Below are 19,453 nucleotides of genomic sequence, written 5' to 3' on the forward strand. Positions count from 1 at the left end.
TGTTTATTTAGTTTTTTTATTGTATCATATGCTGAAAAGTTTCAATAATATTTTTTTAACTGCAAACACTGTGAAGTTTTGCTGCTTGTTTCCTCTCTTGACTGCTGAAGAGACAAGCCCGCTGTCTGCTTTAAAAATGGCTTGTCTTCTCAGCAGCATTGAAATAAGCAAAACTTTAGCTGCCCATTCTAGGTATTGCATGCTACTTCTTCAGTTACCTCTTAAAGCCATGGCTTTAACTCATGGGAGTTTATTGCAAGCAGCACAGGGGGTAGTGGTGAAAATACAGCTGCTGTGCATTTGTGCGTGCCAACAGTGTGTGAAGTACAACTCATGGAATCGAGCGTACTCAGATCCTGGATTCTGTGCTCATGAAATGGCCATTCTTGTGAAAAGTCTTCAGCAGTGTACCATCATAATGGAGAAGAGCATAAGAAAACCCATTACTTGGAAGGAAAATCCATTGATTTATGTGGGATTTGCTTTCAGCTGAGGTGTTCAGGGCTAAGTAACCTGGGTAAACAGGTCTGCATGCTAAGCTACCTAAGACTATCGTATCCTTATGACACTGTATAAACCAAGGGGAAAGCAGCTAATTTAAAGGCTGCTGTGTCACTTCATATCCATGGTAATTAGGAACTAATTATGTAAAATACCTTGAGGCTACCAAAGGTGTTAAACTGATACCATGATTTGGATTATAATGTTTAAGCATAAGCCTAATTACCTTGATGAGTTTTCTGTTTCCTCTGTGTAGAATGCTATATGTCAGCGTACTACCTTTCCATGAAATGGAAGGGAACTTCTGCCTGTTGCCTGCTGTTCAGCTTTGGTGGAAAGGGGACTTTTTTAAACAGAGTTACAATCTCTGTTGGCTTTTGCTGCTTTGACAGCCTCCTGTAGCCCATCCGGCATTCAGTTGCCCCTTCACAGACACCGTGCCAGGAACTCTCCAGCCAACACACTATCAGCATGAGTTTGAAGTGGCCTATTACCTTACTCTTGCGTTACACTAAAACAGCAGCCCTGGTCATTTGACTAGTGAGTTTGCCTGGTGTGTACCACCTCAACAAAGGAGGTAGGCTCACTAGTGCCCATTTGCGCTCCATATATTTAGATTGAGTGCCTGGAGGCTTATTCTCTTATGGAACTCCCTGTCACAAGGTTTCATAGCCACTAGCTTAAATGACTTCAAAAGAGTATTCAGAAAATTTACAGATGATCTATCTATGGTTATTAGTCATAATAACCTCCAGATTTGGAGAGTCATATGTCATTGTATACCATTATATACCTACCTCTGGACTTTACTGAGGCTTTTGCTTGGCCAGTGGGGGGAACTGGATTTGATGGACCTTTGGTCTAATTTGTTGGGTGGTCTTCTCTTTTATACATTTGGTTACAAAATGTTAGTGGTCTTTCTTGGTGTAGCTAGTTCTCGTTAAGTGCTGGAAACTGATTATTTATCCCATTTAGTTTGAAAATGTTAGAGATTCTGTGAGCACAGACTACTAAACTTACATTTGTTTGTAATGTCAGATTTTAATATTTTTAAAAGTCCATCTGCTATGTCCTGATTTTCTTCCTTATGTTACTCCTGTTAATCACTTGTGTTTCTTCAAGTCATTTGGAATGACTAATATACTTGTTGTAGGTGAAATGAATGAGATGCCAACTGGTCAGAGCAATTCACACAGTATGATTATCACAGATAGTCCCACATAAGCCTTCTATAAATGATGACTTCAGAAAGGGAGAAGTGGACTTTTGGCATGGATTGTGGCAGCTGCTAAAGTATTAAATCGTTAAGAAATCTGACTACTGTATATTTTTATGGTATAAACATCTCTGGAATTTAGTTATTGCAGGAAAAAAATGACATCCAAGTTACGGGTCTCTAAGGAACAGGAAGATCCTGATAATTTCCATTCATTATGGTGGGTTTTTATATAATATAGTTTAGCTTCAGGTTTACAGATATCTCTCTCCCTGTGTCACCTAAATAAATATGGCTCTCATGATTTTAGATGGTTATAATTTAATATGTTTAGGTTTTGTATACCCTGCCTTTAGTTGCCTATATTGAGTTTTTGTTACTGCTTAGTTGTCAATATGGTTCCATAATAACTAATTTTAAAACATACTTTTTTTAAAAAAAAAAGGGTGGGTGCAAGCACAATTGAGACATCTTCTGGACATGTTTTGTGTAACATGTCCAGCACTGCGAACACAGCCAAGGAATTGTTCTGTAGCGATGGATGTCTGATCAGAACCTTCTTCCCCAAACAAAAAAGGAATCTGCACATTAGCTGCATGCAAGCCTTGTCTGGACGCTTTGCGTAATATCACAGACGTGTCCCATTCTTTAATGTTGACCAATCAGTCTGATCAACTTGCAGGAACTCATGGGAAGGAGGCCTTACATTGTTCCAAATTCTTTTGAGTATTGTGGTTGTTTCAATTCTCTAAGAGTTCACCAGCCAGAATGGAAACTTAATGGGGCTGATGGCAATTATTCCAGGCACTTCAAGTTGGGTTAGATTCTAGTAACAGGCCCTTTGTACGCCAAACAGTGCTGATGACTAATTTATAGCATGCAATTTAAGAACATTTTTTTAAAAATCAAACTTGAGGGTGTTGTTAAAAAAAAAAAAAAAGTCTGCTCAAACCACCCAGCAAGAACCAGTTTAAAAACATTGGGCAAACTCATGACCTCCATGTTCCAGAAGTTCCTACCTCCTTTGGATCTAAAAAGCACATTGCAATATGAAAGATGGAATTCCGAAGTAAATTTTCAGTTCCCTCCTCCCCGCCCCCCCTTTTTTTACTTATACATTGCACCATTCCTTAGCTGCTGGCAGATTTAAATGGCAGTACTTGCTCTCCACTGCTAGGCTGTGGAAAGAGAATTTATTCTGATAGCATTAGCTCGCCTTGATTTCCAATGAGCCAGTGTGACATGTCAGTACCCCTATTTGAAAAGGGGAGAGAGGAGGAAATTGCTTGGCTCCGTGCAAGAGCATGCAGGGAGTGGAGCTCTTGTCAACTCGTATAAATATTGAGGATGCCTTTTTCTTTGAAATGCCAATTCCGATCTTTTTAAATTCTCTGAGCCGGAGGGAATTAATCTTCCTGAGAAAGGAGATTATCTATGACAGTAGCAGTGTCAAGCCTAAAGTGGAACTATAAACCAATGTTCTGTAGCCACCTCTTAATACAACTCTTTTACCTGTGATTTTAAACAGCTGAAAGAAAGGTGGAACATGATGGCTGACCCATTTGGGCTACAGTAGAACAATGGTGAAGCAGTGGGTTCCTACACAGCCCTGCTTCCTTCCAAAATGTCAACGAATACATATCCAAAAGATGCCACGCTTTTTATGGCCGATTTCTCCCCTCCTCCATCATGCCCCTACTTCTGTCAGTCCTTATATGGACTGACTACTACAGGAATAATGGCTTGTCGCTTTAATTGAGGATGTCACACACACCTAGGAGTCTCTAAAACGTGTCGGCGAGATGACCCTAGGAACAGGCACAGGATTCAAGGACTATTAATTGCAGAAAGGGTGTCTTCTCTTGCGAATTTCAAGCCTGCTATAGTAAGTATAAACTTAAACAACACAAGCATTTCAAATAAGCTGTTAACAACCCTATTTCATCTGTAATATTTTCTCCGAAAGAAAAACGAGATCCCCATATAATTACAGCACTGACTTGTGTTCTCTGGGCTCCTCACTAACTAGATATTTTACATTGATGCTTTACTTATGAATCTCTAGGGATTTCTTATGCTTCTTAATGGTCTAATAGTGTAAGCATTTTTTAAACAACTGCAGGCTACTATATAATTCATTTGATGTGAAACTTCCTTGATTGGAAAAGATGCAAGATTATTCATACAAACGAGTACCGTGACTGCTCATTTATCCTACAGGAGAATCTGATGCAAGTAAAAGCATATCACGTGTGGGAGAGCAACAGTCACCCTGACTTGACTTGAACTGGGGTTTACCAAACCTGAGCTTCATCTGCGTAATAGCAAAATGCATTGATAGATCAAAAGCAAGAGCAGTATTTTCCACTTTGCTGGCAAACAATGACTTGGGAATGGAGTGAATATGCCCTGCTAGTGTGAAGCAGCCTTCATTGAACCCCCAAAATGCATTTTAAGCTCCTGAAAACTAATGTGGCCTGTTTAGCATAAGAGCTGTTTTAAAGGGCAGCATCTGGTGGTGCTGTGTGCTTGCGCACACCCTCATTCTGCTTCTCCCTCAATTCTCTTTAAGACTTCACACTACTTTTGCAGCTGGGGAATTTGGGCGGACGGTGCATGCCTATCTGCTGATAGCAGACTGAGTGGTGCTTGCAAAATCTTAATGTTTCTCCCAAGATACTCCTTATTTTTACCTTGGAATGCAGAAGCCACGTGCATTTTACAAGTAGGAGCAGATGGGAGATAAGGAATCCATTCCTCGCTGGTCGAGAACATAAGTTGCATCACGGAGGTTAAAGACTCAGACCTCAGCTAGGATTAAGAAAATTGGAATCTCGCTCCCTGAGCTCTACTCCTTTTGGGTAGATAATAGCATGGCAGTTCTAACTCAATATAAGGCAACTTCCTATATCCCTAAGGGCATAAAGGAATGGAGCCTGTACGTAGTAACATAGCATAAATGCCATCAGTAGTGGGACCTTTTCAGCTATCCCCATCCTCTTTCCACCTCCCTTCATGTGCTGCTTTTAGCGCTTCAATCCTGGTTAGTTTGCACCACCTGTCATACCTGCATTGTGGTTTAATGTTGGCTTGCCAATCAAGAGCAAAGCATGGTTTAAGAGCTAGGCTGGTGAACCATAATTAAACTGTATATCCCTTTGGGGGATGCAATGGGGAATTGTAGTTCAAACAGCCCAGGATAGAAGCATCAAAGCCAGGAAATGGGCAGAGGAGCAATGGGGACTGCACTTGTTCCTGGCCTCATAAATAAGGAACTGAACTAAAAAGTCCCACCTAGATTTCTTTTATTTAAGGTACTTAAGAACAGCGGCACACATAGCTTCCATTTTCTGTACAATGAGGACTCTTTGACAATTATAGCAGCGGCTGACCTAAGGCAACATCCACCATGAATGGAGAGATACAGGTAGCTAAAGCCAAAGATAATATAATTACTAAGTTGAACCTTTTTCATTTTCACTAGCAGTATCTTGGCAACTACAGCAACATGATGTGAAATTAAGGCAACTTACATGAGCACCTCACTGTGGATTCTCTACACCACTCAAGAGACACAATCAGTACAGGCACACCATCTTAGGCAGGTCTGCATGGAGCAGGTACCATTTGTATGAACTGTTTTCATCATATGGGGGCTGGGAGGGCAACTACCCCAGTTTGCTTGGTTGTGGTGGGTCAAACACTGAGAGATGTGATTGTGAACATCATGCTGGCAGCATATGCAGCAGTTGCAAAGGCATTCTGATTCATACAATCGGCATCATTATGCTATTGGCTGGAGCATGAGCTCTCTTAACAGAGCCGCACGCTCCCACAGGCAACTGTGGGAATCTAACATATCAGTCTCAGTATAATTGTCTTCATTCGTAGTTCCTACTTTAGAAGAAATAGCAGTCACATAAATATCACTGGCTCTGATGCTACCAGCACAGGCTGTCTTCATAAAAATTAAGGATATGATATTGGCTCTGTGTTCTGTCTGCATCATTTCTTTTCTTGCCCTTTTCTGTGTGATGTATCAGTTTCATAAATTCAGGCACACATCTGCACCTGTACAATAATTTCCATCTAGACAGTAGGTGTGTGTGTACACATACGTACATACATACATACAATATTGTGACCCTACTGCTTCACAACGAAAGACTTTAAGCATATCATTTTCAGTGTTATTTGCAATTATTTATTGTAGGATTTAAGAGTTTCAGATGGTCATCTTTAATAGTACTTTTCTTTTTAAACCAGGACAGCTGGTTGTCCTCTTCCAGTGAGTGTAAAATGCAACTTATTTGTCGCTGTATTACTATCACTCTATTTCCATCTATCATATTAAAAAGACATTTGGCCTATTACTGTTCTTCAAGAAAACAGACTTCTGAAAGTCTGATTCAATCAGTTGTTATTGCAACTGCCATGGTTAATATTCAAGAATTAATTTATACCTTGCCAGTTAAAAAATGAGGTGTGGTTCAGGAAACACGTCCCAGTGGAGTGATCGTGGGACAGAAAATGTCCGTAGCCTTTGAAGCAGGATGGCTGCTTTGGTGTGTCTTGAGTAGACGGAATAATTTCGAGGGAACAGAATGCATTTTTTAAAAAAGTTTTTCTATCTAGATAAATTAATCAAGATTAAAAGAGAAATATAATTTTCAAAACGCCCATGAGAAGGCAGGCAATGGTTGGTGTTATCTACACACCTTTGCACTGGTTACTTTATAGGGGATTGTATCCACAGTAGCATGTGTAACTAATTTTGGTCAATAGAGCATTCCTGCCCTCTCCCCATTGTAGCTCCCTGTGCCCCTCAGGACTGGGAGGTCTTCTGGAATGGTGAGTGTAGGCTGCAGATTTTTAGGATGCAGTAAGAATAAGCTTGGGACGCAGGTGGCGCTGTGGTCTAAACCACAAAGCCTTGGGCTTGCCAATCAAAAGTTCAGCAGTTCGAATTCCCTCGATGGGTTGTTCGGTCCCTGCTCCTGCCAACCTAGCAGTTTGATGTAGAACAGAAGGAAAAAAGAGCGATTAGAAAGTAGTTGTAGGAAAGAGTAAATAATAAGAATGAGTGGGACCAAAGTCAGTAGATACAAATGACAATGGCACTGCTGAGGCTACAATAATCCAGCTAATGGACCACAGGAGCTGATAGGGATATATTCTCCATTTGGAGCTAGCAAGGGTTTGCAGCCCAAAGCATTGGTAAGTACTTGACGGTTAACACAGCTCTTAGGCTTATGTTCCTCTCCTAAACCAAAGACACAACAGTCACGTCTCTTGGGGTTGTGCTATAGGCACCCAGCAGCAACCACGAGAACCACTGCGAGCAAACAAAAAATGCAAAATGAAAGAACTAGAAGAAGCAAAAGAAAGGTAAATGGGATGGGGGTGGGATTTTGAACAGGGTAGATCTAGCTTGTTTCGATTATGAACCAGCAAGAGGAAGTTAGCCTTGATGCTGCTACTGTGTTGGTCAAAGAAGGGGCTCTGCACCTTAGGATGTGTTCACAGGACTCAAGGGTACCTACCCTTCCACCAAAATCTGTAGACTAGCATTCTAGAAGGGTCTTAACAAAGGCTCTGTGCTTCTATACAGAGATCATGAAGAACAGTAAACTACTGCAGGAATTAAAAGATTCACAGCTTTTAAGTGTATCTAATTTTGTAGTGTCACTGATATATATATTTACAGATTATGGCACAGGCATATAAAAAGGTAGACACAAAGTTATTTGTATTTAAGCAGCAATTAAATGTAAGATTGGGGCATGGATATTTCATGGTTGCTTCAGGGTGAGATACCCCTATCTAGAATTCCAAGAGTAATTAAAGTTATTTACAGTCCTGTTTTTCTAATATTCGGCTAAGTTGCTGAAGCCAAAGTAAACATTCTTCAATTACTTGGGGGAGGGATTAAATTGCCTTGTGTGTGTGGAATGAAATGATTTAAACTATCCTTCCATTATCTTTTATGCAGCCGTTTGAAGTGCTACAGCTTTGTTTTAAAGTGTTCTGCAAATTGCAGTTTCTTGCAGATGAAGCTGACAGTTTAAAAAATAGCTTAAGTATGCATGATGTGTACCTAGAGACCATGTTTTATTGAGTCAAAATACTTTACAAAGAAACTAATGGGAACTATCAAACATAAATCAGCTGGTAAAGAAAAGCAGCTGTATTGTTTATAGACTTGAGTTTGAATTTGTGAAAGGACAGAAGGCATTTTCAAAACACTTTACAGATTCTAAACATTGCCCAAATGTGAACCCAGGTGGGTTGCTAGGTAATGCAACTACAATGTATACATAAAAGGTGACTGAGAATTAATATATATTCAAGAGCATTTAAAATTCCAATAACACAAGTTTTATTGTAAAGATTAATATGCCTGAAAAATAAGAGAAAAATCAGTGATTTTACATCATGTACTATCAGTAGGGATGGGCTGAACAGCAAATCCCAACCTGTTTCAGTCTCACTGATGCTCAATAATAGGTTTTATGCAGATTTTTTTAAACAATACATGGGAAGTCTGCATTTAGACCATATGCACTTTACTACGTGAAATAGGCCATTCACTATGCAATATATTAATTTCTAAAACGTGTGTTTCTGTGTGCACCTTTTGCAGACTAAAACTGCATCACAAAATCTGGAGAAACAGAAAATCAGGCTGAGTTGCATTCCAATCTGCAAGTAAATTTGGGACTGTTTTATTAGGCCCGTCTGCTGTGAAAAGTGGACCAAATAAATGCCTTCCCCATCCCTAGTTGTCAGCTGAGAAAATGGTGTATTAGTTTGTGCATTTCAAGACCATAGTGGCTTCTATGTTTGCTAACAGATTATTTTCTTGAGGAAAATTCTCAGTAAAGACTCACCTGCTTCCAATACAAGTAGGTGATAAATGCCCCGGGTCCTCCGTTTTATGAAATATACACAAGTTAACCAGGTTGTCTTTTACATGCATTTTGTTTTATGATCTGTTTTATGTGACAAGTTGATTAGCAACCTAAAAATCTGGAACATAATCTTGATTAAATGGTAATCGGATACACTGAGTATGAATGAGATTCTTAAGCATATAGAAAATCATTGCGTTCTCTTTCTCTCTCTGCCACTAGTGGTTTCCCAGACAAAAACACTTTATTGCTTTAGATTTTTTTTTGCAAGAGATTAGTAATTCCAAAGGCATACTAATAAATGTGTTTAAGACAAATGCAATTTATAGCCACTTCTTTAAAGCTTCTTATATCCTGAACTCCCATTTCACAAAACTGAATAAAAATATGGTGCACACCAATTATACTTTGTTTAAAAATATGAACATATAAAGCACAGGACAGTTTCTGTTTGGTTGAAAAAGCAGCTCAACACAGTTTCCAATATCCATGGGTTTCCCTGGGTGGCAGAAAAAGCCTGAATAGGCTTGCATACATTGCCAAGTGGAAAATGCAATAGGACTAACATTTCCACTGTGTACCTGTAGAAAACCAGCAATGTGAAATCAAGTGAGTTTCTTACTTTGGCAAATAATTGCCTCTCTCAGTCGAACTGACACCCGGCATCGAAACTGGTTTCTGTTGCTTCTGCCCCACAGCTCCAATCAGTGTCAGTTGCAGTGCAATGGTCTTGAAATATTTGGCCCTCACAGTTTTCATGCATGCCTGTCTGCTCCAAACACAAGCCTCCTCCATCTTGTTCAGCATTATGACCTGCATTCCACTTTTCTGCAAACACTTCATTGTTGTAGAGAGGCCCGTCTCCATGCCCAAGAGTTTCGGTTCCTCCGTCTTCAACAGCAGCCAGCTGTTGATCTGAGATTACTGGGAACTGCAAGCCACTTTCAGTTGTGCAGAACTGTGTTTCTGAATTTCTTGCATTTTCCGTAACTTCTAACTCTTGCATTTCTCCTGTCTGGTGCCGCTCTTTGGCACTTAGTTTTGCCTTCAGAGATTTCTTGGCTTGCTTCTGGTGTCTGTCTTCTTTGGAGAACCTCCAATGAAACTGCAAACAGATATAGTGATAAAGGTTATGTTAAAAAAAGAGAGAGAGGCACCAGCAGAAATCTGTTTAAATTCAATGCTGAATGTTAATTTAATAGGTGTGATGAGATGAGACAGGTTGTGGATTTCTATTTTTAAACAGGAGCACTTTTTAGGAAAGTGAAATAGCTTGGCTTGTTAGCTCTCCTGTAGGTACATGCTAAGCTTCTCTTAGAAAACAGCAATCTTCTTAAACGGCACATTTTGATCTGCATTTTAAAAATGTGTTAACCTCCCCAATCTCTTCTATGAACTAGCGAAAGTTCACAGACAGCATATGTAGGACGTTTCCTTCATATATGGCAATGGGGAGCTGTTACGCACCCAGTTTTGTACATCTCGCCCACAGTAAATGAATGAACAGTTGCAGTACAAGGTATTGTCCTCCTGCCTCCTACCCTCCAAACTCAGATAGGTGCAAGGTATGATGTTACATTTTTATTATTTTTTTGAAAGCAAGCCCAGGTAAGGCACACATACAGAGCCATGTTGATTAAGACAGCATTGCTTTTGGAAAAATATGCTCGTAAGAGGAAACCTTGCCACTTATGCAAACAAGTGTTTGAAAAGTTTGGTATGTACACTATTTCCAAAAACCAGCATGCAAGCCCTCTTTGAAACCATTTTAATATGAAGTTCACTCAAGTAAGTACCCTGACGTAGTGTGCTCTTGTCTTAACGTATCTCATGAGCATGTCACATCTGGCAACTGGAGTTGGTAGGTACACGGTTATTTCACTATTGCTATTATTATTTCACTGTTCTACCATAACTGGCATAAGGCATTAATTTATCCACATGGGTGGATCAGCTCACCCGTGTTCATGTGAAGGGGATGGGGTTGGGGTTTTCACATCTATAAGAAATGTGCTTTCATTTTGTTTGTTTTTTAAAAACCCAAACACAGAAAAAAACAGATGGAAAAGTATGTCTGAAAGTATGCTAAGACTTCTGCTTATTGCTATGATAACTAACCTGGGCCAACATCATGCCAGCCTGTCCACCTCATCCCGATCTCATAATCTCTCATTTCATGGCACAGAAATGCTGACACTGACTTAAACCAGATTATATATTTCCATTGCACTGTTATAATTTCATCAAGATTGCTTCCTTCTGTTTATCTCCAAAATACCTTCAAGCTACAGAAAGATACCCATGTGTGCATGCAGCTGCCCAACTATATATAACCTCCCTATCTATATAAGTCACTTTTTAAAAAGATTGTTTTTAAGATATAGTTAAACCATGCACATTTAATAATTAGAAAATAACATTATTGAGGCCAGAATGAACAGAACGACACAACAGCACTATGTATAGCTGGATGCTAAGTCAACCCGGTGTGCTTTGGTTCTTTTTTGAAGGTTAAAAGTCACAAATGGAAAAGTTTGTTAGCTTGTAGTCCTACACTACACCTAAGTGGTAGTGTACTCACACCTAAAGTGTGAGTGGACAGCAATTGAGCTACTCGAGAGTTATGTGGAAATTCAAGAGTTATGTGGAAAATCTAAAGCTGAATCCAGGCGGGGGTGGAGAATCTCATATACCACACAGAATCCAGCTCTCTTGCTGTAATGGGAGAAAGGAGGACGGGACCTCTCACTTATTTTTTCTTTAGTTTAACAACTCAAGACATAGTTCAAAAGTGTTCCACAAATCTTTTAAACCACAGCAGTGTTAAACAAGCTGTTTCTACTGATGTGGAAAATCAATTAGACTATGACAGCTTTGCCAAAGCAAACACACAGAGCAATTCAAGGCCATATACCTTAGACTGTTTCTTCTTGGTTTTCTGGGGCAGGAGGGGTCTCTGAAGAAAGACGATCTGCTTAGTAGCCAAATTCCCATCCCTATATTAAAAAAAAAAACAATATAAAAACACAATCCTACAAATGGCTTCCATTTATCCGGAGCGTCCTTTAAAATTCAAGGAACATTTCATAACCATCCATTAAAATCAGTGTTTAACAAGATCCCGAACACATTGTCCTTTGCCAGACTAAAACACTAGGATTGGCACTTAAAACATTCAGCTCTCCAGAAGCCTCTTTTTCACTCATGTCTATTGCGTTGTGATACATTCTGACAGTGGTACAGTATACACTTTGTCTGCCAAAATGTTCTGGAATTGAGGTACAAGCCCTTAATAAATGAGTCATTCTAGAAAAGTCGGTCCACATGAGGGATGTCTTTGAACTGTAATGGATCCTAGCAAAGAAACTACAAGGCCTCTTACACTGCTGATTAACATATTACATAGCTGTGCAACAAAACTCAAAATAAAACTAAATACACAGATTGACCCTTAATTCAACTTAGCTTAAAGGCTCCATGAGCAGATCCAAGAGACCTTGTGGACCAAGGAAGGAGGAGAAGAAACACAAGCCTGAAGAGCAAAGATGACAGCCAAGGAAAGGCTGTTTCATGTGCTATTTCTGCATGTTTACATTGGTGGATTTGACAAAAGAAAATCTGTTCCCACCACAAGGTGATTTACTGCATGAAGGAGAGCTATGGGAGATACAGAGTCTTTATTTATATATGGTCCAATGTGTATTTTTATTATTGTCGGACAAAGCAGATTCAATGGGCCTTGCCAAGACATGGGTTAGCTTGCAGCTGGAATGCATGATTCATGAACAAACCAGGATCTGTGTGAATCTGTACCAAGAGGGAACAGCCTAAATGAATTCTAGATGGATAGCTGTGCTAAGCTCTTGTATCAAGCACTAACGAGAAAAGAAGTGCCCCGTGACACCTTAATGAACATTCAGGGACTAGAGTCTACTTTGTCATGTGCATAAAGTACAGGTAACATCCCATTTGTGCAGGGATTGTATTTCTGGCCCCCCACATGCGTCTGTGGAGCGCGCATAAGCCCATGCTGTATTTGGACCACTTCCAGATCTGCAGCAATGATTGTGTGTGTGGTTGGCATCAATCAGACACGTGTGAAATGGTTGCTACCTGTACATGACAGACCAACAGATGTCTCTGCATTTCATGGCCTTTAGGCCCCACTGTTCACACTCCCCCACTGCCACAATAGGCATGTATCTGCCAACCAATAGACTTCCTCCAACTGATGAAGTGGGCTTTAAATTTGTTTGTTTAAACATTGGTATTTAAACTTATGCTGTAAAGTGGCAGGTGAACCAGGTCACTGAGATGAAACAGCATCTGAGAGGTGAAAGGGAATGCTCAGCCCCCACCGTCAGCAGGAAAGGAAAGTTAAAACCATTGGTTAGCATCAATTATCTGAGACGGGACTTGCGTCTGAAGCCCAGAGATTCTGCACAGCCTGCCAAACGCCTCCCGTTACTCGCCCTGCTGGGCAAACAAAGAGGAGGAACTGAAGCATTTCATGCTCGTACCATGATTCTCACAGTTGTGGGATGCTTTAATGCACACGGATAGGGACCCCATGCTATGAGCAAGGATGGCTTTTATGGCTGACTCCCATAGGCTTTTTCTGCACCGTACCTGTTTGTCTTTACAACTGGAGTGGGAAGCACACAAGTCAGCTGCCAGCCATATATGGCGAGAGAGTTCAGCAGGGGAACGTAATCTGCCTGCACTCGAGCCCCCTGGGGAAGAGAAATTAAGCCGTTAAGAGTTAAATGTGAAAAGCGAGGCTATTTTATAAAGGTTGTTTATTTACGGGTGAGGATAATTTCTGCCAGTTCAGCAAAACAGGAGAAGAAATAAATAATGAAAAACAAAAGGAATGAAGGGTCATTTTTCAGTTCTTGCTGAAGGGTTAAATAATTTTGTTTAAACAGTAGAAACACATTTCTTTCCATGCTCCAAAACCTTCCGTGTGGCAGCTGATGAATCAGATCTACAGGACTAATTCATTTTGTTTTGTTGGAGATCCCCTGGATAAATGGCCTCCTGCAATATTAGCTGAAAGAGAACAATTACCTCCTTCCAGACAAAAGGGTATTCAAGCAGTACAAAAATCCAGCTATGCTAACCAGGGCTAATTCTGCTCTGAACTATACAAGGTGGAGCTGCTGAGCAATTCTGTTAAAATAAAGCGAGCAACTTTTAAGTTTACACCAGTTGAGCCCAGTGAATAGCTGCTCCTATGATTTCCAGAGCATCTCATGGTGTGTGAAATGACATTATGGTGGTAATGAGTACAGGTCATTTGCATCCAGCAGCATGAAAATATGGATGCAATCCATTTTATTCCTTTTGTCATGCACACAGACACAAGAGCACAGCCTGTTTGTTATGTTTCATCAGCAAATGCACGGGTGAGATAAAAATGGTACCTTTCACTTTAGAGTCTGGCTCTGCCAATTGTCTCAGCTAATATACGAGATCAAATAATTCCCTGCAGTGAAGTACAAAATGGCAGCTATGACAGACCACTCCAGAGAGAGGACTAATCAACAAATTTTCATCTTAGCTTTATAAAATATGCTCCAGTTCACTTACAGTATTATAGCTCTATATTGGTATTTTTTTAAAAAAAAAAGCTGGAAAAGCATTTTAGTGCTAATTATCAATTAAAAAATTTAAAAAACTGATGCCAAGCAATGTCATTTGCACTGCTGTGGATGGAACATAGTGGGATGTAAACACAGAAAAGGCACAATATTCCCAACAGTGTGAAAAGTCAGCTGCAATTCTACTTGTACCTTATAACAGAAGAGCAATAGCGCTAGGAGCTACCTATCTGGAAACAGTCACAGTCCACTGCATTAATCCTCGCAACAACCCCCTGAGGTAGGTCGCCATTACTCCTATTTTACAGATAGGGAGCTAAATTTTGAAGCAGTGGCTTGTCCTAGGCTACTTGTCACTTCTGCTTTGCTACCATGATTTTGGAATGAAGCTCACCATGCCACAAAAAGTACCCCTTCCCTTAATTTCACTCTTCTTGTTCTCTCTCCTTCCCCAAAATTCATTTTGCCTATCACTACCTGCTTTGTCCACTTGATCACAGGATCATAGGACTGTAGTGTTGAAAGGGATCCTGAGGGTCATCTGGTCCAACCCCCCGCAATTCAGGAATCTCAGCTAAAGCATCCATGACAGATGGCCATCCAGCCTCTGCTTAAAAACCTCCAGTGAAGGAGAGTGAGTACGTTCCACTATTGAACAACTTTAACTTGTCAGAAACTTCTGCAGCCTAGAATTGCATTAACTTTTTTTGCTCCTGCATCACACTGTTGACTCATGTTAAGTTTGTGGTCTACTAAGATCCCTAGATCCCTTTCACATGTACTGCTGGCAAGCCAAGTGTCCCCCTTCTTATACTGGTGCAGCTGGTTCTTTCTGCCTGGAACCTGACATTTGTCCCTATTAGAATTAATTCCATTACTTTGGGCCCAGTTCTCCAACCTGTTAAGGTGATCTTGAATCCCAATTCCATCAACTGTGGCATTAGCTACCCCACTCATCTGGTGTCATCTGCAAACTGGATGAGCATCCCCTCAATTCCTTCATCCAAGTTGTTTATAAAGACATTGATGCTCAAAAGGAGGAACTTAAGGAGTCCAATTTAAAGACCAGAAATACCCAGAACCTCTCTGATCACTGGATACAGATCTGTTTGGCTTTCCATGAAGATGTAATACAAGACTCCTCAGAAGCAGCTGGCAGGACCACCATTTACAGGCAGGTCTATGAAGAAAAATGGGGTTGGTGAGGGACGATCAGTATCAGCATAAACATGACCCATTTCCTCTAGAGCATAGCAGGATGCTTCTGACAGCTATCACAATCACAACAGGATAACACTGCCTCCTATATCAAGACCCCGTAGTATCTTGCTGCCAAACAGATTTCTTTCCTCTTGATAAGTTTTTCAAATAGCCCAAAGCCCAAGGGTCCTAGTTACAAGGGAGCACCACCCATTTCTGTCACGGCACGCAACAAGATGTCAAAGCCTGAGACTAAGCCATTCTGGCAAATTGGGGCATCCTCTTGGCATCTGCAGAAGCTGAATCATTTCAGTGCTGCACGTTTTTCCCTGCCACAGACTTTTTTTTCTGTGACACAAGGCTGTAAAATCCAAACTGGTCTCACTTGTCAAACCAGCACTCTCTTCAAGCAGATGCCGTCTTAGACCTTCGCACAAATTCAGGAAGAAAAAAAAGCCAAGCGCTGAGCTGAGCTGAGCTTCAAGTTCTTTCAACATCTATCAGCTCGATAAATGAAGGCAAAGGTCAGTTTAAAAGAGCAGTGAGCAGATTTCTAGACAGCCAAGTGCTGCTTCTCTCCACATTTTACTACAAAGTGTTACTGCCATTACAATTGTCAGGTTGCCCAGCCTGCCCTGTAAACTGGATCCTGTTACACGCAAGGAAGTATATTTTCATTTGGTTCAGATTAAGGACCTTCCACAACCCTTGGGAATCATCAGCCTCTCCTTAGCTTCGGTGCCAAATTGCTGAGGACCCCTTACTCTCGGAGCTATGTGCCATCTGGCGAGTCTGCCTCCCCTAATAGTAAGGGGCCTTTGGGGGCTTACTCCACAGCAAGGCCACTGAGGATGCCTAGCTGGGCCAGCTGCTGATGGCAGCCATATTATATCACAATGCCTCAGAAGGCAGCTCAACGTATGGGGCACAGAGAAGAAAAAACACAGGTGTCTTCAGGATCCAAAAAGCCAGCTGTCTGCAGTGGAACCTGCTGAAATGCTAGACCCCATCAGCTGCTTAGAGGTGCTGTGGGGTGGTGTCAGGGCTGCATCAAATAGATTAACATACCATCCAGTAGCCGAACAAGGGGAAAAGCATTACGTAGGAACATGAAAAGTTGCCCGTATACCTATCTGTCCACCAAATTCATTGTCATCTACACTGACTGGCAGTGGTACCCCAGGATCTCAAGCAGAGGATCTTTCACATCACCTGCTGTCTGATCATTTTAAATGAAGCTCTCAGGGACTGAACCTGCGGTCATCTGAATGCAAAGCATGCTCTCTGCTGCAGAGCCATGCTCCCTTCCCAAGTCTGAACAGGTCAACCAGTTCTGTCCAGTGACAATGTAAATGTGAGAGGGGAAAGACTGAATTGCTTCCTACCCAAGGGCAGCGCCATTAAGCATTTATCCTTACAGAAAGTACCGTATTGGCCTGAATATAAGCCTCTCTTTCTTTCCAAATTCCAACCGTGGAAAGTTAAACTGCAGCTTAAATTCGAAATCTTACAAGAATTGGCTTTTACGAAATCACTGCTGAAACGGATATACGGTAAAATGGAACGGGTGTGAGTGCCTGCGGAATTTTAAGGGAGCGGCTTGTATTCGGGTATTGCATTTTTTCCTCCCCCCCCCCTTGAATTTTAAAGGTGTGGCTTATAGTTGGGTGCTGCTTATATTTGGGTCAATACGGTAGCTCCAGGTAAGGAAAGTAGAGAAAACTGTGTGTAAGTTGCAGTGTACATGTCATGAAGAAGCAGCACATGGGAGCATCTCACAAAACTAACTACATGCGGTTTTCTTGAGTCTTCTGCCCAACCCTGCCACATGCCTAAGTGCCTTACGTCAAGGAAACGACCTGTAAAAGTTGCATGTATGTCTTTCACATTTATTTCAGGGGAAATAAAAAGGGAAGCTTGATCAAATGTTGCCAGCAATGATCCTCGGAGTAACTAGAATGACAAATGAAGAGGGCAGAAACAGCATGTAGAATACACTGCCTCTGGTAACTCAGCAAAATATGCGTGACTTGCAGCTACAATGATTCACTGCGCATTGTACTGAAATCTGAAAGGTGACAATGCGACAGTTTAGGTGGCAGCGTTCCCCCCCCCTTACATAAAATTTCAAACTCTACCATGCATGTAGGACCTAAAATAAAATGCTAGGATGTATCCTTACGTCCTGGAAGGAGGATTTCCACTTATGATTCCTGCCAGCTTGCCATGCCTTCCTTCAAGATGTCGTAAGTTGTAGACGTTTAAGTGAAACATTCCACTCCCTCCTCTTATCCCCAAATTCTCTCTTTTTATTTTTATTTTATGTTGTGAACCACTCCGAAATTTACAAATGAAGGGCAGTATATTATTATTATTATTATGATTATTATGATTATTATGATTATTATGATTATTATTCCAATTGACAGTAAACATTATATGGCTTCTCAGTATGCTCAGTTTCCATTGTTTTCTTTTTAAGTATATTTGTTCTTCTGAAAACCTCAGAGCATGTCTTCTTGTTTTTTGGTGGCTCCATTTTGGCTCACCACCTGCGTTTGCTATTAGAGGAAGTGATTAAAGGGCACTAACAACCCAAGCATTTAAAATGACATTTCATACTTATCACTGGAGACGGCAGAAATGTTAAGTTGTAACCCAATCAACACGTAAGGTGAATCTATAGCAACAGCATACGATTTATTTATTTTTTAAGCTCAACATAACAAGAAATGGTCAAAACCTCGAGACAAAAGATTTTTTCTTTTAAAAAAAACATAGTCGCAGGGAGTTGGGGGGGGAGATAGTGTGGGCTGATCTACAAATCAAACTGAGAGACGTTTCCTTCTGTGAGAGAGCAAGCGAGCAAAAATTTAATGAACTCATTCTCTCATTCCCCATTCTCCTGCAGTTGATAAGTAATCTCTGATCACACCTTGAGTGTCAAAAACCAGAGCATGTTGAGATGGCTGTTTTCCTGTCTTGCAGCAGATAAAAAGAATTCAATTTTACTTATGATTCTGTAGGTTTTTTTCTTCTTCTCTCACTCAGCAATAGTCTAGCTCATTAGGAAAAACTAGAAAGCTCTGCAATTTGAGAAATAAGAGGGGGGAAATATCTAGGCCAAGTCACTAGAAAGGAAAACAACCTGCATTAGCAATTTTATCTTTTTCCTCCTGCTGCAGATATAAAAATAAAACAAAATTGAGAAACAAACAAAATAACAAGATCTAGAAGCCATATAACACAGGGGGGAGCTCATTTGCAGCAATTAATTCCCCATGCCCAATCGGTGGATTGAAGTTATTTTAGAGTTTGAAGCGATGTAACTGGCCATCAATCCACCTCAACCACTTGTTTGTTGAAGAAAGACAGATGGCAAATCTGCAGCATGATGCTCCCTATTCTGGACTACGACTTCCATCATCCTTTACCATTAGCTAAACTGGCTGCAACTGATTAAATTGTAGTCCAAAACTTCTAGAGGACACCACCATGTCAGAGGAAGGCTACGACAGCATATGACATAAGCAGCCCTGATAAGTGCCTGGTAACTTCCACCTTTGAAACCACAAAGAAGGGCACAAGCCACAAACGAATACAGGCAGTGAGGCCTATGGACTTCGCTAAACATCTCTCCCCCAAAAGCTGAAAAGAAAAGAGGTTCTGACTCAGTTCCCCCCCGTTCTTTATGATGTTAGGGAATGCTCAGCACACACAGATGCGCTGGACGCTCAAGGCATTTCCTGAAATGAAAAGGTCAGTTCTTCATTGTATGGAGCTTCTTTTATCGATCTCAGCTTTTCCACAACAAGAATCTGTAAGGCTGCAAGCACACTAACAAGGGAGTAAGTCCTATTGAGCTTACTGGAACAGCCTTCTGAGTAGACATCTACAGGATTGAGCTACAAGTCCAGCTTGGAGTGAGTGGAGCAGAAAACCAGTGAGATGGGTGGGTATACCAATGGAACAAGCACCCCGTCTCCAGCATCAAACAGATAATACTTTTAATATTGGCAGTG

At 40.9% G+C, this 19,453-nt stretch overlaps 1 protein-coding gene and 1 long non-coding RNA gene across 5 annotated transcripts in view; one reads left to right on the forward strand and one right to left on the reverse strand.

The window, feature by feature from the left end:
- Nucleotides 1-2,198: 2,198 nt before the first annotated feature.
- On the forward strand, nucleotides 2,199-8,779 carry LOC308459588. The gene is made up of 2 exons (XR_013978192.1): nucleotides 2,199-3,602; nucleotides 5,202-8,779. It is a non-coding gene; the product is annotated as an uncharacterized lncRNA (long non-coding RNA).
- Nucleotides 8,073-19,453, reverse strand: part of RFTN1 (raftlin, lipid raft linker 1) — a 114,520-nt gene continuing 103,139 nt past the window's right edge. For all 4 annotated transcript variants that reach the window (XM_080974803.1, XM_080974802.1, XM_080974805.1 and 1 more), the window contains exons 8-10: nucleotides 13,258-13,361; nucleotides 11,543-11,624; nucleotides 8,073-9,733 (exon numbers count right to left, since the gene is read on the reverse strand). In XM_080974803.1, coding sequence (XP_080830929.1) covers nucleotides 9,272-9,733; nucleotides 11,543-11,624; nucleotides 13,258-13,361 — 648 coding nt within the window. In that variant the 3' untranslated portion in view covers nucleotides 8,073-9,271. The remainder of the gene's footprint in view (nucleotides 9,734-11,542; nucleotides 11,625-13,257; nucleotides 13,362-19,453) is intronic.

The sequence above is a fragment of the Podarcis pityusensis genome, assembly GCF_964106645.2.
Source record: "Podarcis pityusensis genome assembly, chromosome: 12".
Taxonomy (NCBI): Eukaryota; Metazoa; Chordata; class Lepidosauria; order Squamata; family Lacertidae; genus Podarcis; species Podarcis pityusensis.